This window comes from Coregonus clupeaformis, chromosome 37, assembly GCF_020615455.1.
Source record: "Coregonus clupeaformis isolate EN_2021a chromosome 37, ASM2061545v1, whole genome shotgun sequence".
In the NCBI taxonomy this organism is placed as follows: Eukaryota; Metazoa; Chordata; class Actinopteri; order Salmoniformes; family Salmonidae; genus Coregonus; species Coregonus clupeaformis.
The window spans coordinates 15,399,843-15,422,987 of record NC_059228.1 but is presented as its reverse complement, the minus strand read 5'-3'; the positions used below and the strand labels follow the sequence as shown (position 1 = coordinate 15,422,987).

Genomic DNA, 23,145 nt, shown 5'->3' with positions numbered 1-23,145 from the left:
CTGCTTCATGCTTTGTTTGCTTGCCATGCTACTTCTGAGTGTGGTAATACTGGTGTCATGACAACCCTACAATACTGGTGTCATGACAACCCTACAATACTGGTGTCATGACAACCCTACAGGGAGACGTAGATGACTACTCACCAGGATGACCTTCTCAATCTCTTTAGACGGACACCAGTGGAACATTCCTGTGGAGTCATACTGCTTCATGTTCATGTCCATGTTCTCGATCTGCTCATTCCCAGGGATTAGTAGAGGATCATGTCTGCTGAGGGGACACAACACAACAACCAACCAACAGTATGAGCTGGGGACTACCATGGTCAAGTTGATGGTATTTGGTTCTTATGTGTTTTATTATTACCTAGGTTTGGTTGAAACCTAAAACTACCACTCACTATCATTTCTTTATCTAACCCTAGATGCCACAGCTACCCAGTCATCAGAAAGTTGCTGAAGGATATTGGTAGCAGCATTGGGGACAGAGCAAGGCCTGAGTGTCCACTATGTCACCTCTGACAAATCTGACTTTGTGGCATGAGAATGGAGCACCAATTAAAGGCTTTTAGCCCAGTCACGCTCGCTCACGACGCTGACAACAGTAAAAGTTCCAACAGGACTTTAAATATTTCAGGAATTTGAACCAATCACATTTTGCTTTTACAACTGATGCCAATGAATGATTCATCAGCAGCGTGTCACCAGCAAACTGGCTGATGTGCAGCGACAGGCCGCTGACTTTTATCAGCTGTAACGTTAACACTGACCATGGAAGAGGGGAGTGAAGCTTCTTCTCTGAAAGACATAGTGTGGTCCCTTTCTGATTACATATAAATGGGAGGACGTAGGTTGAGTGCCTTGTAAGGATCCGGCGGCGAGTGGGTAATCTGCCTCTACCATCAGTCCTATTAGCCAATGTATAATCATTGGAAAACAAAATCGACGAGCTACGATCACGAATATCCTACCAACGGGACATTAAAAACTGTAGTATCTTATGATTCACCGAGTCATGGCTGAACGACAACATGGATAACATACAGCTGGCGGGGTTTATGCTGCATCAGCAAGATAGAACAGCTGCCTCCGGTAAGACAAGGGCTGGCGGTCTGTGTATATTTGTAAACAACAGCTGGTGCACGAAATCTAATATTAAGGAAGTCTCAAGGTTTTGCTCGCCTGAGGTAGAGTATCTCATGATAAGCTGTAGACCACACTATTTACCAATTTTTCGAAGTTGTCTATTTACCACCACAAACCGATGCTGGCACTAAGACCGCACTCAATGAGCTGTATAAGGCCATAAGCAAACAGGAAAACGCTCATCCAGAGGCGGCGCTCCTAGTGGCCGGGGAATGCAGGGAAACTTAAATCCATTTTACCTCATTTCTACCAGTATATTACATTTACATTTTAGTCATTTAGCAGACACTCTTATCCAGAGCGACTTACAGTTAGTGAGTGCATAAATTTTTCCTACTGGTAAATGTGCAACAAGAGGAAAATCCATTCTAGACCACCTTTACTCCACACACAGAGACGCGTACAAAGCTATCCCTCGCCCTCCATTTGGTAAATCTGACCATAATTCCAGCCTCCTGATTCCTGCTTAAAAGCAAAAACTAAAGCAGGAAACACCAGTGACTCGGTCAATAAAGAAGTGATCAGATGACGCAGATGCTAAGCTACAGGACTGTTTTGCTAGCACAGACTGGAATATGTTCAGGGATTCTTCCGATAGCATTGAGGAGTACACCACATCAGTCACTGGCTTCATCAATAAGTACATTGATGACGTCGTCCCCACAGTGACCGTACATACCCCAACCAGAAGCCATGGATTACAGGGAACATCCGCACTGAGCTAAAGGGTAGAGCTGCCGCTTACAAGGAGAGGGACTCTAACCTGGACACTTATAAGAAATCCCGCTATGCCTCCGACGAACCATCAAACAGGCGAAGCGTCAATACAGGACTAAGATTGAATCGTACTACACCGGCTCCGACGCTCGTCAGATGTGGCAGGGCCTGCAAACTATTACAGACTAAAAAGGGAAGCACAGCCGCGAGCTGCCCAGTGACATGAGCCTACCAGACGAGCTAAATTACTTCTATGCTCGCTTCGAGGCAAGCAACACTGAAGAATGCATGAGAGCATCAGCTGTTCCGGACGACTGTGTGATCACGCTCTCCTTAGCCGATGTGAGTAAGACCTTTAAACAGGTCAACATTCACAAGGCCGCAGGGTCAGACAGATTACCAGGACGTGTACTCCGAGCATGTGCGGACCAACTGGAAAGTGTCTTCACTGCCATTTTCAACCTCTCCCTGACTGAGTCTGTAATACCAACATGTTTCAAGCAGACCACCATAGTCCCTGTGCCCAAGAACACTAAGGTAACCTGCCTAAATGACCACAGACCCGTAGCACTCACGTCTGAAGCCATGAAGTGCTTTGAAAGGCTGGTCATGGCTCACATCAACACCATTATCCCAGAAACCCTAGACCCACTCCAATTTGCATACCGCCCCAACAGATCCACAGATGATGCAATCTCTATTGCACTCCACACTGCCCTTTCCCAACCTGGACAAAAGGAACACCTACGTGAGAATGCTATTCATTGACTACAGCTCAGCGTTCAACATCATAGTGCCCTCAAAGCACATCACTAAGCTAAGGACCCTAGGACTAAACACCTCCCTCTGCAACTGGATCCTGGACTTCCTGACGGGCCGTCCCCAGGTGGTAAGGGTAGGTAACAACACATCTGCCACGCTGACCCTCAACACGGGGGCCCCTCAGTGGTGCATGCTCAGTCCCCTCCTGTACTCCCTGTTCACCCACGACTGCATGGCCAGGCACGACTCCAACACCATCATTGCCAACGACACAACAGTGATCATCACCGACAACGATGAGACAGCCTAGAGGGAGGAGGTCAGAGACCTGGCCAGGTGGTGCCAGGATAACAACCTCTCCCTCAACGTGATCAAGACAAAGGAGATGATTGTGGACTACAGAAAAAGGAGGACCGAGCACGCCCCCATTCTCATCGACGGGGCTGTAGTGGAGCAGGGTGAGACAAACTATCATGGTCCAAACACACCAAGACAGTCGTGAAGAGGGCACAACAAAGCCTATTCCCCTTCAGGAGATTGAAAAGATTTAGCATGAGTCCTCAGATCCTAAAAAGGTTATACAGCTGCACCATCGAGAGCATCCTGACTGGTTGCATCACTGCCTGGTATGGCAACTGCTCCGACCGCAAGGCACTACAGAGGGTGGTGCGTACGGCCCAGTACATCACTGGGGCCAAGCTTCCTGCCATCCAGGAGCTCTATACCAGGCGGTGTCAGAGGAAGGCCCTAAAAATTGTCAAAGACTCCAGCCACTCTAGACATAGACTGTTCTCTCTGCTACCGCACGGCGAGCTGTACCAGAGCGCCAAGTCTAGGTCCAAAAGGCTTCTTAACAGCTTCTACCCCCAAGCCATAAGACTCCTGAACAACTAATCAAATGGCTACCCTCTTTTACGCTGCTGCTACTCTCTGTTTATTATCTATGCATAGTCACTTTAATAACTCTACCTACATGTACATATTACCTCAATTACCTCAACTAACCAGTGCCCCCGCACATTGACTCCGTACCAGTACCCCCTGTATATAGCCTCGCTACTGCTCTTTAATGATTTGTTATTTATTTATATTTTTCATTTAATTTTTAATTTATAAATTTTTTACTTAACACTTATTTTTCTTAAAACTGTACTGTTGGTTTGGTTAAGGGCTTGTAAGTAAGCATTTCACTGTAAGGTCTACACCTGTTGTATTTCGGCACATGTGACAAAAACAATCTGATTAGATTTGATTGAATGTCTTGAAAACGTTTTTTTTTTTTTTTTTTACTGTATTTTGTATTCAAAATATTATTATGCCTAGGTGGGTGTCCGAATAATTTGTTTAAAATAATTTTTCGAAGACTTATATTGACACTCGTCTTTTTAACAAATTCAAGAGCAGGATAAGAAATGGCTTCGTACAGTATCTTTGTGTTTCTTTTTGAGGGTGGCATAATGTGTGAGAAAACATCATTGGTGTTTGACACACAGCTCCTTCCATCACACTCTCTGTTCTATCACCAGTGGCACTCTGTGTGACAAGTCTCTCCGATGCTCTCTCCTCCTTCACTCCTCCTACATTTGGCTTTCATTTCATTGCAAGAAATATCACATCAAAAACGTGTAAATTAGTTCCCTACCTCCATTCCTCTCTCTCTTCTTGTCTCTCTATCTCTCTCTTTACCTCCCTCCCTTTGTCTCTCTCTCTCTCATTCCCTCTCGATCTTTCTCTCTCGCTCGCTCTCTCGCCATCTCTCTCTCCATCACTCTCTCCAACTCTCTCTCCATCTCTCTCTCCATCTCTCTCTCCATCTCTCTCTGTCTGTATGTAGATAGATTAAATCAGTTGGTGCAGGTGTTAATAACTCTGACAGCGTTTAGTGCTTTTACACCCTGGCTGAATATTTCATTCTGAGCCGCGTGTTGCGCCACTCTCCACGAGTCCCTGTCACTTCAATCAGAGCATGTGGGGGCTGACTGGTGCAGGCAGGCAGGCACCTCCTCCTCCACTGCCAAAGACGGCTATCTTTCACACAACTGTCAGCGATGTGACTGCCTGCCTGCCTGTCTTTCGGTCTTCCTGTTTGTCAAGAGCCCTGTATGTTTCCTCTCCTCTCCTCTCCTCTCCCTTCTTCTTCTCCTCTCCTATTTCCTCTCATCTCCTCCTCTCCTTTCCATTCACCCCTCTTATTCTCTCCTCTCCTCCTCCCCTCTCCTCTCCCCTTCTCTCCCTCTCTCCTCTACCCTAGAACCAATCAGGGGAACTGGAGGGTAACAGACATGACATTTGTGTCCGCCACACCACGCCCAGGGGACAAATGTGTGACGTCCTGAGTATAGCACAATTAGTTAGAAGGGTTAGAATGGTGTTAATTCCCAGACAGGAGCACGTCGGTCACGCATGGAACAGAACGCTACGATGGTTATGGCGAACACAGCTCGTTCACTCAATGACACGTCTGATTGGCTGATGAATGTATATTTACACAGGCTGAGCCGGCCCCCAGATTAACAGTTTCAGATACCAGATATCTATCAATACAAAAACATATTTTGTAGAATATTAAACAAAACATTTAAATCGCTAGAAAATGAACATGGTATCAAAAGAGAATTTACTGTACATTGCAATATATTTGCATTTAATTGCCTTGCCTAGAGCAAAGGCCTATAGTTTCCGGCAAGTAAATTGTGGGTGAAGCCTAACTGTACGATAAAGTAGCCTAGGCAATGAAAGACAGCCCATAACAAAGGAGAATTTGCCCTCTCTCTCTCCCTCTCCCCCCCTCTCTCCCCCTCTCTCTCCCCCTCTCTCTCCCCCTCTCTTCCTGTCTCTCCCTCTCTATCCCCCCTCTCTCTCTCCCTCTCTCCCTGTCTCTCCCTCTCTATCCCCCCTCTCTCTCTCCCTCTCTCCCTGTCTTTCCCACTCTATCCCCCCTCTCCATCCCCCTCCAACCCTCCCTCAGTGTATATTTCAAACAGAGTTATTCCAGTGCATCGCTCAGCAGTCGCTAGCTTGGGATGGGTGTGCTCCCCCAATCCCTCTCCAGCAGGCTATGAAGGCAGCCTCTCGCTTTGAAAGTTCTCCCCATCATGCAAACTGACAAAAACATGCTTTTCAAAAACCCACAGCCAATCTGTTGATCATTATTTATTTACAAAGGCCTTCAGGCAGCAAGTCCTGTAAAAACCAGACTTGATATGGTATACACTCACTCTCTCTCTGCTGTGTTTTTCCCCCTCCTTGCTTGTAGAGTAAAGTATCCCTAAGGCTACCTCAAACAATCACTTTTCATTGTGCATAAAATCCACCTTGTAAAGCGTAAGTATTTAATATATATGGTATCATATATTGACAGGGTCTGTGGGGAGAGGAAGGGGCTTGGTAATCTGATGTTTTGCTGAGGGCTATGACTTGAAAAAGTCTACACCTAGAACAGAGGACCTGTCATCCGCAGCACCCATGAGCCAACCGAATACACAAGCAGCCCTAAAGCAGAGAAACTTTGACACTGCTTTGAAGCATTTTCAAAACCAAGTAAATAACTCCCAAGAATTATTATCACTGCGAGATCAAAGCGGAGATGCATATATTACATGGCAAATGGGGACCATCTCCTCAGCAGAGGAGAGGAGAATCAAAAATAAAACAAAGGGTTTGTTAAGAAACAAAAACTAGCAGCCATCTAAACTAGCAGTTATCTAAACTAGCAGCCATCTAAACTAGCAGCCATCTAAACTAGCAGCCATCTAAACTAGCAGTTATCTAAACTAGCAGTTATCTAAACTAGCAGCCATCTAAACTAGCAGTTATCTAAACTAGCAGCCATCTAAACTAGCAGCCATCTAAACTAGCAGCCATCTAAACTAGCAGCCATCGAAACTCACAGCCATCGAAACTAGCAGCCATCGAAACTAGCAGCCATCTAAACTAGCAGTTATCTAAACTAGCAGCCATCTAAACTAGCAGCCATCTAAACTAGCAGTTATCTAAACTAGCAGTTATCTAAACTAGCAGTTATCTAAACTCACAGCCATCTAAACTAGCAGCCATCTAAACTAGCAGTTATCTAAACTAGCAGTTATCTAAACTAGCAGTTATCTAAATCACAGCCCTCTAAACTAGCAGCCATCTAAACTAGCAGCCATCTAAACTAGCAGCTATCTAAACTAGCAGTTATCTAAACTAGCAGCCATCTAAACTAGCAGTTATCTAAACTAGCAGTTATCTAAACTAGCAGTTATCTAAACTAGCAGCCATCTAAACTAGCAGCCATCTAAACTAGCAGTTATCTGGAAGTGTGCCAGTTTTTCTTTCTTTTGTCGAGGTTTGCTCTTTTTAAACATGGGCATCTCCAACACTGCTCTCTTTGCAAACGAGTCTGAAGGGTAGGACTCTGTGTTAGGCGTGTGTGTGAGGGCTCGTTTAATTGCTTGTTTTGTTGAGAACTGAGGGGGAGCCTAACATGTGCAGCAGACAAGCTGTAAATACAATCATACAGAGCACTTCTGTTGGCTGCTGTTCAAAGGTGCCCTAAAGGGACCTAGTAACAACTCTAGCTCTACCACACAAAGCCCACCAAAGGATTCGATTGAGTTTTGCAGAGAACATACACTATACAGAAAAATATCCTATAAACCAAAATACAATGTTTAAATGAACAGCACCACCTTTCTAGCACTTTGTGCATCTGACACATTGATATTGATCACTGCATTGTTGGGTTTAGAGCTTGCAATAAAGGCATTTCACTGAACTTGTGCACGTGACATTTAAACTTGAAACTTGAAACTATGAGAAAATGAGATAACTTTGGTTGTAAGAAGAAATTTGCAAACAAAATGATAGAATCTTTAATTCATGTGTTATTGCTTTGTGTTGTTTTTGGTTAAAGATTGAATTGAACAACAACCAAACGGATACATTGTCATGATTGTTTTCTTTTCCATGACAGTTTAAGAAAAAACTGAAAACTTGAGCGTGCATAACTATTCACCCCCCAAAGTCAATACTTTATAGAGCCACCTTTTGCAGCAATTACAGCTCCAAGTCTCTTGGGGTATGTCTCTATAAGCTTGGCACATCTAGCCACTGGGATTTTTGCCCATTCTTTAAGGCAAAACTGCTCCAGCTCCTTCAAGTTGGATGGGTTCCGTTGGTGTACAGCAATCTTTAAGTCATATCACAGATTCTCAATTGGATTGAGGTCTGGGCTTTGACTAGGCCATTCCAAGACATTTAAATGTTTTCCCTTAAACCACTCAAGTGTTGCTTTAGCAGTATGCTTAGGGTCATTGTCCTGCTGGAAGGTGAACCTCCGTCCCAGTCTCAAATCTCTGGAAGACAAACAGGTTTCCCTCAAGAATTTCCCTGTATTTAGTGCCATCCATCATTCGTTCAATTCTGACCAGTTTCCCAGTCCCTGCCGATGAAAAACATCCCCACAGCATGATGCTGCCACCACCATGCTTCACTGTGGTGATGGTGTTCTCGGGGTGATGAGAGGTGTTGGGTTTGCGCCAGACAGCGTTTTCCTTGATGGCCAAAAAGCTCAATTTTAGTCTCATCTGACCAGAGTACCTTCTTCCATATGTTTGGGGAGTCTCCCACATGCCTTTTGGCGAACACCAAACGTGTTTGCTTATTTTTTTCTTTAAGCAATGGCTTTTTTCTGGCAACTCTTGGTTTCTTTGTTGCCTCTCTGATTAATGCCCTCCTTGCCTGGTCCGTGAGTTTTGGTGGGCAGCCCTCTCTTGGCAGGATTGTTGTGGTGCCATAATCCTTTTTTAATAATGGATTTAATGGTGCTCCGTGGGATGTTTAAAGTTTCTGATATTTTTTTATAACCCAACCCTGATCTGTACTTCTCCACAACTTTGTCCCTGACCTGTTTGGAGAGCTCCTTGGTCTTCATGGTGCCACTTGCTTGGTGGTGCCCCTTGCTTAGTGGTGTTGCAGACTCTGGGGCCTTTCATAACAGGTTGTACTCAGGAGGCTGAATGAATTTGGTTTGGCACCTAAAACCCTCACAAACTTTAACAGATGCACAATTGAGAGCATCCTGTCAGGCTGTATCACCGCCTGGTACGGCACCTGCACCGCCCACAACCGCAGAGGGTGGTGCAGTCTGCCGAACGCATTACCGGGGGCAAACTACCCGTCCTCCAAGACACCTACAGCACGCGATGTCACAGGAAGGCCAAAAAGATCACCAAGGACATCAACCACCCGAGCCACTGCCTATTCACCCCGCTATCATCCAGAAGGCGAGGTCAGTACAGGTGCATCAAAGCTGGGACCGAGATAATGAAAAACAGCTTCTATATCAAGGCGATCAGACTGTTAAATAGCCATCACTAGCACATTAGACGCTGCTGCTGCCTATTGAAATCACTGGCCACTTTAAGAAATGGAACACTAGTCACTTTAATAATGTTTACATATCTTGCACTACTCATCTCATATGTATATACTGTATTCTATTCTATAATATTCTACTGTATCTTAGTCCATGCCGCTCTGTCATTGCTTGTCCATATACAGTGGGGAGAACAAGTATTTGATACACTGCCGATTTTGCAGGTTTTCCTACTTACAAAGCATGTACAGGTCTGTAATTTTTATCATAGGTACACTTCAACTGTGAGAGACGGAATCTAAAACAAAAATCCAGAAAATCACATTGTATGATTTTTAAGTAATTAATTTGCATTTTATTGCATGACATAAGTATTTGATCACCTACCAACCAGTAAGAATTCCGGCTCTCACAGACCTGTTAGTTTTTCTTTAAGAAGCCCTCCTGTTCTCCACTCATTACCTGTATTAACTGCACCTGTCTGAACTCGTTACCTGTATAAAAGACACCTGTCCACACACTCAATCAAACAGACTCCAACCTCTCCACAATGGCCAAGACCAGAGAGCTGTGTAAGGACATCAGGGATAAAATTGTAGACCTGCACAAGACTGGGATGGGCTACAGGACAATAGGCAAGCAGCTTGGTGAGAAGGCAACAACTGTTGGCACAATTATTAGAAAATTGAAGAAGTTATAGATGACGGTCAATCACCCTCGGTCTGGGGCTCCATGCAAGATCTCACCTCGTGGGGCATCAATGATCATGAGGAAGGTGAGGGATCAGCCCAGAACTACACGGCAGGACCTGGTCAATGTCCTGAAGAGAGCTGGGACCACAGTCTCAAAGAAAACCATTAGTAACACACTACGCCATCATGGATTAAAATCCTGCAGCGCACGCAAGGTCCCCCTGCTCAAGCCAGCGCATGTCCAGGCCCGTCTGAAGTTTGCCAATGACCATCTGGATGATCCAGAGGAGGAATGGGAGAAGGTCATGTGGTCTGATGAGACAAAAATATAGTTTTTTGGTCTAAACTCCACTCCCCGTGTTTGGAGGAAGAAGAAGGATGAGTACAACCCCAAGAACACCATCCCAACCGTGAAGCATGGAGGTGGAAACATCATTCTTTGGGGATGCTTTTCTGCAAAGGGGACAGGACGACTGCACCGTATTGAGGGGAGGATGGATGGGGCCATGTATCGCGAGATCTTGGCCAACATTCTCCTTCCCTCAGTAAGAGCATTGAAGATGGGTCGTGGCTGGGTCTTCCAGCATGACAACGACCCGAAACACACAGCCAGGGCAACTAAGGAGTGGCTCCGTAAGAAGCATCTCAAGGTCCTGGAGTGGCCTAGCCAGTCTCCAGACCTGAACCCAATAGAAAGTCTTTGGAGGGAGCTGAAAGTCCGTATTGCCCAGCGACAGCCCCAAAACCTGAAGGATCTGGAGAAGGTCTGTATGGAGGAGTGGGCCAAAATCCCTGCTGCAGTGTGTGCAAACCTGGTCAAGACCTACAGGAAACATATGATCTCTGTAATTGCAAACAAAGGTTTCTGTACCAAATATTAAGTTCTGCTTTTATGATGTATCAAATACTTATATCATGCAATAAAAGGCAAATTAATTACTTAAAAATCATACAATGTGATTTTCTGGATTTTTGTTTTAGATTCCGTCTCTCACAGTTGAAGTGTACCTATGATAAAAATTACAGACCTCTACATGCTTTGTAAGTAGGAAAACCTGCAAAATTGGCAGTGTATCAAATACTTGTTCTCCCCACTGTATGTATATATTCTTACATTCCATTCCTTACTAGATTTGTGTGTATTGGGTATATGCTGTGAAATTGTTAGATATTACTTGTTAGATATTATTGCACTGTCGGAGCTAGAAGCACAAGCATTTCGCTACACCCGCAATAACATCTGCTAAACACGTGTATGTGACAAATACAATTTGATTTGATTTATATATACTGAGATCATGTGACAGATCATGCGACACTTAGATTGCACACAGGTGGACTTTATTTAACTAATTATGTGACTTCTGAAGGTAATTGGTTGCACCAGATCTTATTTAGGGACTTCATAGCAAAGGGGGTGAATACATATGCACGCACCACTTTTCCGTTATTTATTTTTTAGAATTTTTTTAAACAAGTTCATTTCACCAATTTTGACAATTTTGTGTATGTCCATTACATGAAATCCAAATAAAAATCCATTTAAATTACAGGTTGTAATGTAACAAAATAGGAAAAACACCAAGGGGGATGAATACTTTTACAAGGCAATGTATAATTATGCAGTAAGACACAGGGCCCTAATGATCACTCTCACTTAAAAGGAAGTGGCTCTATGTCCTTGTTCTCCCATCGTCTCCACCCAGATCGGACAGCCCCCGCCTCTCTCTGTCGCTGCATTTTTCACACCGTCATGTTCCTACCAACGTCTCTCTCGTTCCGCACAAAAACCTAAACCCTTTTATCTTTCAAAGTCAATTAACAGCAATTTAATTCCAGAGGACAGGATAAAAGGAAGGTAATATTGCAAATTCATTTTTGATTGCGATGATACATCTCACATATGGCCTTAAGTAGCAGAAACAGTAGTCGCATGTGGTGCCACAATAGATTGCACTGCCCCGGGGCAGAGGAACCACGGGGAGGACTCTGATTGGTTGCTGGTGTTGTTAGTGCCAGCATTGTTTAAGGACTACATGTGGACGGGAGGGCCGGAGGGGGCCGTAGGGGGGCGGAGGGGGCCGTAGGGGGCCGGAGGGGGGCGGAGGGGGCCGTGGGGGCGGAGGGTGCCGGAGGGTGCCGGAGGGTGCCGGAGGGGGCCGTAGGGTGCCGGAGGGGGCCGGAGGGGGCCGGAGGGGGATGAAGGCAGGGTGGTGGGGTGACAGATGACACTTTAAAGCCAGAGGATTCTTTTTTTTTTCATGACAGGAATATTTCAGCTCTGTCATTACTGTCCGACAGCATGCCAGCCTAAACACCCCAGCCGTCATTACTGTCCGACAGCATGCCAGCCTAAACACCCCAGCCGTCATTACTGTCCGACAGCATGCCAGCCTAAACACCCCAACCGTCATTACTGTCCGACAGCATGCCAGCCTAAACACCCCAACCGTCATTACTGTCCGACAGCATGCCAGCCTAAACACCCAAGCCGTCCTCTCCTTCTTACTCTCACTTTGTTCCCCATCTCCTCTATCACTCATTCGCTTGGCTACCCCGCTTCTTCGCTCCCTCCTCCAACCATCCCACCACCACCATCTAACTCTCTCTCCTTCTCCCACCCCTCACTCTGACTTCCTTACTCTCCTCCTTATTCGTTCCCCCCTTCCCCAGTCCCACCAACCATCCGTCTCTCTCTTTCTCTCTCCCACTCCTCCCTCCCTCCCTCCCTCCCTCTCACTTCCTTTCTATCTTTCTGTTTGAAGCATCAAATCAATGTCTTACCTCATCATGTTGGGGGAGTTGTTGGGTGAGTTTCGCATGCCTCCGTTCCGCTGCTTTTTTTTGGGCGACAGAGTTGACGTGTGCTCGTCTTCAACTGCAAACAATGCAAAGAGTGTCAGGCTATGGACAGACGGGGAGGTTAATGTGAGCTGGAACTGACACGTCAAAGAACACCAAAGCCAACACTCAATCAATCAACCATAGCAAAAAAACTAAACACCAACAACATTTTTTTTTTTTTACTAATAAAACAACATATCAGAGTCAGAGAGAAGACTGACAGAAAGAGAAAGAGCGTTAATTATTAGGGGACAAAGGCAGGAGAAAAACCACCAAGTAAGACCTGACAAATTAGCCATCGGCACACTCCGCCAAAACCCAAACCCTTTGGTTCGGTTCCTCTGGACTGGGTTCTATACAGTAGTACTGGATCACTTTAGCTCCAGTATCTCTCTTTAGATCCAGTCAAAACTGCATGTGGTTGGACCTCTAGCAGTCTGCATCAGTGTGCCCATGCTTCCCTAGGCAAGCCAATACGGGACATGTGACGAGGACGGACTGTCATTGTGAACATCGTGGACAGAAGCAATGACAGAGATAGAGGGATAAAGATAGAGCGACAGAGATAGAGGATGGTTCTGTGCAGTTTGGTTGTTTTGAATGGATGACTAATGAGGCAGACCCTCACCCCATCATTCCAGCTCTAGCTATGAATAGGGTTTCAAAATTCCAGTAACTTTGCCAAAATTTTGGAAGATTCCTAGAGTCAGGTGGGAACAAGAAGGAAATCCGGAATCCTCCTATACATTTTGGGAAAGTTACGGGAATTTTGCAACCCTAGCTACTGAGCACAATGGCTCTTCTACAGGTCTAACTTAAGCTCCATGCCACAAGCACTCAGCCAATCAGCACCGCACGAGCATCCCAGAGTAGCCAATCACATGCACAACCAGCACTCCAAACAGGAAATGATTGAGTAGCCTAGCATTAGCCTATAATTAGCATTATGGCTAGTTCACTGCACACACCACCCACCAGTAGCTAGAAGAAGGTCAAAACAACCCTTTCAAATAGCTGAAATATAGTATCTGAAAGAATTACTGTGCTTGCAAACCCTCAATTGTCAAACGTAATCTAGGGTTGATGCATTAATAATCAATATAACAAGTATTAAATACATTCAAAGAATGAACTTGCTGAGTACAGCTTTAAAAGGAACATTTAAAATTGTTCAACTTCATATTCATAATCTCCAGCACCAACCCAACATCAACATATGTGAAAATGTCTAGGCTCTAGGCGTTTCTAGGTTTTGTAGCAAAAAAAGATCGAGGAAGATAAGTGTTTCCAATGACCTCATCGGTGTGCATCGTGTGATTTTAATTAATTATGAGTTGGCATTGCCTACTAATTGGTTGATGATATCATTGTAAAAAAAAAAATTCTACAAAACATAGAAACACACAATTTTCTCATATGTAGATGGAGATGCTGGAGCTGATGAAAATGAAGTAAAACATTTGTGAAATGTTCTTTTAAATGAATCTTGTACTACAGTCAGGCAGCACTTTTAGATTAGATTGATCTGATAGATGTTCATTTTCCTGTCTGCTATTCCTCACTCTGCAGGAGATTAAAACGTTCCTCCAAACCAGACAGAAGACTAAGAGAAAGGCACAGCTAGAGAGAAGTCCAGTCCAGGCCCACTAGTCCAGGCCCACCAGGCCCACTACCCTACTAAAGACTTTCAGTTTAGCTAACACCAGTCTTTTCTAACGTCTGTCTGAGTTCCAAGGGCTTTCAGAGTCAGACAAGGCACCCAGGCACTTTTCTTATTCACTTCGTATTCTCCACAGCACACAAATGCCAAAGCCACCGTCACTTCAAACCCTGTATTAGTGCATTGGATAGAAATCAATACTACAGCATGATATTACTGCAAATCAATGTCGCCTAGCTGCAAGCGCTGACTGCTCCGAGCACCAAGGACATTTCATTACCGTCTGAGCATCCCTTCTAGACTGTCACCTAATTGCACTAATAAAATATAAAAATGCGGCTTTGCCCCTTAATAAAATGCCATTCTCTGACATTTCCGCTCTGCAAATTTGGATGTCCTGAATAGCTAATATCACAAGAAAGCGCTTTCCACTTTACAACCGCATCGCTCTCTAGTCTAATCCACTTTGTGAAAATATCACAGAATAAAATATTATTTACTGTTGGCTTATTGTTCTATGTTAGTTGATACATCCAGTCTCATATCTCTGGGCCTAGCCAGTCTCATATCTGGGCCTAGCCAGTCTCATATCTGGGCCTAGCCAGACTCATATCTCTGGGCCTAGCCAGTCTCATATTATTATTTGTATTTATTTTTTAACCTTTATTTAACTAGGCAAGTCGGACTACACTAGGCCAATTGTGCGCTGCTCCTGGAATCAAACCAGGGTCTGTAGTGACGCCTCTAGCACTGAGATGCAGTGCCTTAGACCACTGCACCACTCAGGAGCCCATATCTCTGGGCCTAGCCAGTCTCATATCTCTGTTCCTAACCAGTCTCATATCTCTGGGCCTAGCCAGTCTCATATCTCTGTTCCTAGCCAGTCTCATATCTCTGTTCCTAACCAGTCTCATATCTCTGTTCCTAGCCAGTTTCATATCTCTGTTCCTAGCCAGTCTCATATCTCTGGGCCTAGCCAGTCTCATATCTCTGGGCCTAGCCAGTCTCATATCTCTGGGCCTAGCCGGTCTCATATCTTTGGCCGTGTGATCGATCAGTTCTGTTAAAAGCTAGTGTGATTACACACAACAACAATGACGGTAAGTTAGATCACCAACAATGAAACATGTTCTGCACTGTAGCCATGGCGATCACAGCTTGTGACTGTGACTGTAGCAATGACATCACAGTACTTTGAAAACTAAACCGCTATCTACACAACAGTCTCTCTGAGATTGATATAGTAGACTGTTGTTGTCTGAATGATCAGTGCAGCAATTCTCCTGTCACATCATCACCCAAATGTAATTCAAATAAAATAAAAATTACCCAAACTTCTCAAGGCATCTATACAAACGCAATAAACAATAACATATTGTACAAATTCCTCTCTTTGCAGATGGACTAAGAACTACATGTGCTCTACCACTATGCCAGGTGTTACAAAGTCATCTACTAGTCCTATTCCATAGCTTGGCAGCCACACACACAGCACTGGGTGTTGCATTATTGAGCGCGTGAGAGCTGCTTCCATGCAAAGCAGCAGCGAGGGCAGTGGTGGTATTTACAACAAGCATCAGCATCTAGCAGCAGCTAGTAGCATCTAGTAGCATCTAGCAGCAGCTAGCAGCAGCTAGCGGCATCTAGCAGTATCTAGCAGCAGCTAGTAGCATCTAGCAGCAGCTAGTAGCATCTAGCAGCATCTAGCAGCAGCTAGTAGCATCTAGCAGCAGCTAGTAGCATCTAGCAGCAGCTAGCAGCAGCTCAGTGAAGGCAGGCGACGGACGCAGTGTGACAGTACAGGACAGTACAGGGTGTTAAGAACTGACAGGGACTGATGCATCACGCCAAGAGGGGCAACCTACAGGCCCTGCTGCTGCGGCCGTGCAGCGTTGCGTTACTGGGGTGGTAGCGGTATTTCACCGGCAGGCTGCGGGCCCGGTTCAGCCTGCTCTGTTCGGCCAGGGCCCGGCCCGCCCCGTCCCCTCTGCTGGGGCCAGAGATACTGAAGCGGAGCCCCCCGTGGGGCCCCAGACCCAGCCCCACCCCCGGAGGAAGCAGGCTTCCTTTACGGTTATTAACGAGGGGTACAGCGGGGTCCGCGTCCCGGGGGGCTGGGGGGTCCTTGTGGCGGGAGGGGCGAGGCGGTGCTTGGGGGTGCATGGCGTTAGATGTGATGTTGGAGGAGGGCGCGGTGCAGTTGGAGATTTTAATTGATTGGTTTTGTAAAGCTGATCTAACTTCATCCTTTACTGTCAAACAATGGAGAATAAACAGAGTGAGACAGAAAGGCTGGAGAGACGGAGGTTTCTAGAAAGATAGAAAGACAATGGTATTTACTTTATAATTTATCTTGTGCTGTGAAATATTAAATTGTGTGTTAAAAAAGCTATGTGTTATTATATTCAGCACACCAAACATTTTAGGATAAATGTTACGGATTACATTACTGCTTCTTTTTTTAAACATGCTCATCCGCAGTTACAAACACTGAGACAAAATAAATCCTTATTAAAACAATGTTATATAAATTATTAATAATTTCTCCTGCATCACTAAATATTTGAATGGGGGAAATGAATGTGATTTTTATTGTTGGACCATTTATTTCCCACTTGATAATGACTGGTTTGAGAATGGTCCTGTAGTTGGGTCATGAAAGCAGTCATTCTTTTCTCAGTAATTGACGATGACACCTCAATGTAATTATGATTTTTTCATTCCTAATAAACAATAAACATCTGTTTTTTTCTCCCTCTTGCTCCGTTCTGCTACAGTGCGTGTTAGAACAAAGCAGTAACACAGTCGGTCTGTAAATAGCCAGGCCAAATTACGTTGAAAACCCCTCCATAGTGGAACCTCATCTCTACCACAATGTATGGTACATATTACATATTATGGTAAAGTAGGTTGACAGGTTGCTGTGTGTGTGTGTGTGTGTGTGTGTGTGTGTGTGTGTGTGTGTCATGGTCTTAGCCGGTCCCCCCTCCCCCCCATCCCCCTCCCGGAGCACTAAACAGAGGTTTATCCCAGCTGTCAGCTGCCTCCTTGATTTACAGAGCGCCACCGATAGCTCCTGGATTCATCTGTCCCTTGTCAAACACGCGCAGTGTTGGAGCGTACTCACACACCCTGGCAGGTCCACTGTGCACTCAGAACAGTCCAGACGGGAACTGTCCCCACCAGAAATGCTAATCACAAGACGGGGCCATCACGCATGCAAGTCCCCATCAGGGTCCTATGCAAATCACAGACAGGATGGGACAGCGGAGAGGATACTGTTGTAGATATTGCTGTTTGTTTATTGTAACTGAGCTAAGTTTGATTTGTGTATTAATATTAGGCCCACCGGTGCTGGATACTGGGTTGGTATCATAGTATGATTTGGTATTTTTTGCTGTGTAACATTATGTATTATTTTGTATTGTATTACTAGCATTGGATTATTTTATTATTTTGTTATAATTAATTGTGTTATTTTTATCATTACAGTTATTTTTGTTATGTATCATACAGTACCTCTGTAGTTATGACAAACACAGAAAGCAGTGTATTATACAGTAAGCATCTGAAATGTTTTTTAAACTGTAGGATAAAAAGAAAACTAAAAACATAACGTTATAACAAACAAAAAGCATTTAACAATTAACATTCACATTTATCTATATGAAACAAGATAGAAATTAGTACATTTGGTCAACGCTATACTTTATACTGAGAGATTTACCTAAACTGCAATCTGCTTTGAACCGAACCCCGGTCTCTTTTTGACTTCCCGTTTTCCCTGGTGTTGTAGCGCCCTCTGCTGCTCAACGCAGCACAACACAAAAACATTGAGCTGAATACAACGTCATCAAGAACAAGAGCATGGATCTTAAATCAATTGCTACAAATATATGTTAAGTATATGTAAAGGATATATATGTTATACAGTTAGGTACTGAATTAGCTAGGTCACTTAGAAGATAGTGAAGTTATCTATGTAGTTCTGATGTGAGAAGGGATCGGGGGCTTATAACACGCCAGGCAATGAGATTAATTTACACATTATCATTGCGGACAAACTGTGTTATTATTGTCAAGGGCCTCTGTATCAATTCACATCATGTACAGAAGAGACTTTAAGATGGTAGCTTTGTATTCTACAACTAAAGGGGAGAACAAAAACCAAACCAAAGCATTGTATTAATACTTGGGTGGTGGGGGACTAGTACAGGTTTAAACACATGGAGGGATTTGGGTGGGTGGGGGGTGGTGATGGTGGAGGAGGTATGGGGAGGGGGGGGTGGTGATGGTGGAGGAGGTATGGGGAGGGGGGGTGGTGATGGTGGAGGAGGTATGGGGAGGGGGGTGGGGATGGTGGAGGAGGTATGGGGAGGGGGGGTGGTGATGGTGGAGGAGGTATGGGGGGGTGATGGTGGAGGAGGTATGGGGGGTGATGGTGGAGGAGGTATGGGGAGGGGGGTGGTGATGGTGGAGGAGGTATGGGGAGGGGGGTGGTGATGGTGGAGGAGGTATGGGGAGGGGGGTGGTGATGGTGGAGGAGGTTTGGGGATGGTGATGGTGGAGGAGGTATGGGGAGGGGGGTGGTGATGGTGGAGGAGGTATGGGGGGGTGATGGTGGAGGAGGTATGGGGAGGGGGGGTGGTGATGGTGGAGGAGGTATGGGGAGGGGGGTGGTGATGGTGGAGGAGGTATGGGGGGTGATGGTGGCGGAGGTATGGGGAGGGGGGTGGTGATGGTGGAGGAGGTATGGGGAGGGGGGTGGTGATGGTGGAGGAGGTATGGGGGAGGGGGGTGGTGATGGTGGAGGAGGTATGGGGAGGGGGTGGTGATGGTGGAGGAGGTATGGGGGAGGGTGGTGATGGTGGAGGAGGTATGGGGAGGGGGGGTGGTGATGGTGGAGGAGGTATGGGGAGGGGGGGTGGTGATGGTGGAGGAGGTATGGGGAGGGGTGGTGATGGTGGAGGAGGTATGGGGAGGGGGGTGGTGATGGTGGAGGAGGTATGGGGGGGGTGATGGTGGAGGAGGTATGGGGAGGGGGGGTGATGGTGGAGGAGGTATGGGGAGGGGGGGGTGGTGATGGTGGAGGAGGTATGGGGAGGGGGGTGGTGATGGTGGAGGAGGTATGGGGAGGGGGGTGGTGATGGTGGAGGAGGTATGGGGGGGGTGGTGATGGTGGAGGAGGTATGGGGGGTGATGGTGGAGGAGGTATGGGGAGGGGGTGGTGATGGTGGAGGAGGTATGGGGGGTGGTGATGGTGGAGGAGGTATGGGGAGGGGGGGTGGTGATGGTGGAGGAGGTATGGGGGGGGGTGGTGATGGTGGAGGAGGTATGGGGAGGGGGTGGTGATGGTGGAGGAGGTATGGGGGGGGTGATGGTGGAGGAGGTATGGGGAGGGGGGTGGTGATGGTGGAGGAGGTATGGGGAGGGGGGTGGTGATGGTGGAGGAGGTATGGGGAGGGGGGTGGTGATGGTGGAGGAGGTATGGGGAGGGGGGTGGTGATGGTGGAGGAGGTATGGGGAGGGGGGTGGTGATGGTGGAGGAGGTATGGGTGGTGATGGTGGAGGAGGTATGGGAGGGGGGTGGTGATGGTGGAGGAGGTATGGGGAGGGGGGGGTGGTGATGGTGGAGGAGGTATGGGGAGGGGGGGTGGTGATGGTGGAGGAGGTATGGGGTGGGGGGTGGTGATGGTGGAGGAGGTATGGGGAGGGGAGTGGTGATGGTGGAGGAGGTATGGGGAGGGATAGAGAAACACACTTACGTGATCTGACATATCCATTATACTTATATTTGGCTGAGGAGAAGTGCAAGAGACAGATGACAGGTTACATGGAGGAAGAGTGGTGATGATCATGATGAGAGAGATGGACGGAGTGACAGACAGACATCCCAGACAGACATCCCAGACAGACATCCCAGACAGACATCCCAGACAGACATCCCAGACAGATGTAAAATGAAGTAAAAAGAAAATGGTTAGACAATAATGAATTAGCACTATTTTAGAGCACATTGGTTATGGCGCAAAATGTGAGCTGAACAGAGAAAATAGTACAAAACGGCGATGGATGAGGTGGATGAGGTGGATGAGGTGGATGAGGTGAATGAGGTGGATGAGGTGGATGAGGTGAATGAGGTGGATGAGGTGAATGAGGTGGATGAGGTGAATGAGGTGAATGAGGTGAATGAGGTGGATGAGGTGGATGAGAGTGATGGACTGTATGGGCACAGAGAGAGCTAGGTGAAACAGAGAGAGCTAGGTGAAACAGAGGAGGGGATAACGCCGTGCTTCTGGAAAAATTAAACAAAACTGTGGGACGTTATCAAAATCTTGTTTCGTGGTTAGGAATTTTCAGATGAGCTGAATTGAACTCCAGCTATTGAATGATTCATCAGGGTTAGGTTGTTTGAGTATGCGAAAAAATAAAGTATGCGACATTCTGAAAATGGAAATTAACCAATAACGTGAAACAACGCAATCGCGCACGACACCTCAGTATACGAAAATAAAACGTTTTATAGTATCTGAATTTTCAAAAATGGAGTATGGTTTAAATGCCAGGATGTTATACTTATTCCGGCTCTTAAATTAGTAGAATTTGATGCACACTTTTCCACAATGCGTTGGAAGAGGTGGGCTGCGAGTGATAGGCCCTAGTTCTCTTCAAGAAGCCAAACAACAAAACTAGGCAACTTAATTGGGAAGATGCCACATAGCGAAGCTTCTGCGGTGGTGTTCAAATGTAGGCTAAGTAGTTTTTGTTCTCCTTAAAATGATCACCGGTATTGCATCATAGGCTACACAAGTACAGTTGAAGTCGGAAGTTTACATACACCTTAGCCAAATACATTTAAACTCAGTTTTTCACAATTCCTGACATTTAATCCTTGTAAAAATTCCCTGTCTTAGGTCAGTTAGGATCATCACTTTATTTTAAGAATGTGAAATGTCAGAATAATAGTAGAGAGAATGATTTATTTCAGCTTTTATTTATTTCATCACATTCCCAGTGGGTCAGAAGTTTATATACACTCAATTAGTATTTGGTAGCATTGCCTTTAAATTGTTTAACTTAGGTCAAATGTTTTGGGTAGCCTTCCACAAGCTTCCCACAATAAGTTGGGTGAATTTTGGCCCATTCCTCCTGACAGAGCTGGTGTAACTGAGTCAGGTTTGTAGGCCTCCTTGCTCGTACACGCTTTTCAGTTCTGCCCACAAATTTTCTATAGGATTGAGGTCAGGGCTTTGTGATGGCTACTCCAATACCTTGACCTTGTTGTCCTTAAGCCATTTTGCAACAACTTTGGAAGTATGCTTGGGGTCATTGTCCATTTGGAAGACCATTTGCGACCAAGCTTTAACTTTCTGACTGATGTCTTGAGATGTTGCTTCAATATATCCACGTAATTTTGATGCCATCTATTTTGTGAAGTGCACCAGTCCATCCTGCAGCAAAGCACCCCCACAGCATGATGCTGCCACCCCCGTGCTTCACGGTTGGGATGGTGTTCTTCGGCTTGCAAGAACCCCCTTTTTCCTCCAAACATAACGATGGTCATTATGGCCAAACAGTTATATTTGTGTTTCATCAGACCAGAGGACATTTCTCCAAAATGTACGATATTTGTCCCCATGTGCAGTTGCAAACCGTAGTCTGGCTTTTTTATGGCGGTTTTGGAGCAGTGGCTTCTTCCTTGCTGAGCGGCCTTTCAGGTTATGTTGATATAGGACTCGTTTTACTGTGGATATAGATACTTTTGTACCTGTTTCCTCCAGCATCTTCACAAGGTCCTTTGCTGTTGTTCTGGGATTTATTTGCACGTTACGCACCAAAGTACGTTCATCTCTAGGAGACAGAACACGTCTCCTTCCTGAGTGGTATGACGGCTGCGTGGTCCCATGGTGTTTATACTTGCATACTATTGTTTGTACAGATGTACAGATGAACGTGGTACCTTCAGTCATTTGGAAATTGCTCCCAAGGTTGAACCAGACTTGTGGAGGTCTACAATTGTTTTTCTGAGGTCTTGGCTGATTTCTTTTGATTTTCCCATGATGTCAAGCAAAGAGGCACTGTGTTTGAAGGTAGGCCTTGAAATACATCCACAGGTACACCTCCAATTGACTCAAATTATGTCAATTAGCCTATCAGAAGCTTCTAAAGCCATGACATCATTTTCTGGAATTTTCCAAGCTGTTTAAAAGGCACAGTTAACTTAGTGTACGTAAACTTCTGACCCACTGGAATTGTGATACAGTGAAATAATCTGTCTGTAAACAATTGTTGGAAAAATTACTTGTGTCATGCACAAAGTAGGTGTCCTAACCGACTTGCCAAAACTATAGTTTGTTAACAAGAAATGTATGGAGTGGTTGAAAAACAAGTTTTAATGACTCCAACCTAAGTGTATGTAAACTTCCGACTTCAACTGTACATATTTTTAAGTGGATTTCTGTTTCCTCATTGAAAAGTGTTTTGTGTTCTCTTAGCCTTTGTCAGAGCTTTTACACTAAATACTAAACCATCTTTTGATTTCTGAATGTGTGGGCACCAGGGACTCGGGATGTGGCTGCGTACGGCCACTGAGTCATTCTGAGTCAGTCGTTTGAGTCGGGTATTTCACAGTTCAAAGAGGAATACATCTGAGATAAAGCAGTGGATATAGTGATTTGTATGAAGGATACAAGGGAGGGCTCTGGCCAAAAGTAATGTGCAATATATAAGGAATAGGGTGCTATTATATAGGGAATAGAGTGCTATTTGGGATGGAGTCAGACAGTGAGCTAGCTAGCTAGATTAGCCTTCCCTGCTCTGCTCTGTTCTGTCTTCAACAGTAAAGGTCACAGTGAAGGCCCAGGGCTGCCCTGTGACACACACCCTCAAACAAGGACCCTCGCTGGCCCTGGCATCTGTCGCTATCGATTTGCCCGTGTCCGCAGAGGCGGCAGGCTAACCGG

General features: G+C 45.5%; 1 protein-coding gene across 13 annotated transcripts in view; it reads right to left on the bottom strand.

Moving 5' to 3' along the window:
• LOC121553222 (calcium-activated potassium channel subunit alpha-1) overlaps window positions 1-23,145 on the bottom strand; it is a 333,643-nt gene that overhangs the window by 30,177 nt on the left and 280,321 nt on the right. For 12 of the 13 annotated variants that reach the window (XM_041866233.2, XM_041866231.2, XM_041866235.2 and 9 more), the window contains 2 exons: window positions 12,463-12,556; window positions 145-268 (listed from right to left, as the gene is read on the bottom strand). In XM_041866233.2, coding sequence (XP_041722167.1) covers window positions 145-268; window positions 12,463-12,556 — 218 coding nt within the window. Of the gene's footprint in view, window positions 1-144; window positions 272-12,462; window positions 12,557-23,145 lie in introns of all 13 variants that reach the window. The other variant, XM_041866230.2, reaches the window with a different exon arrangement.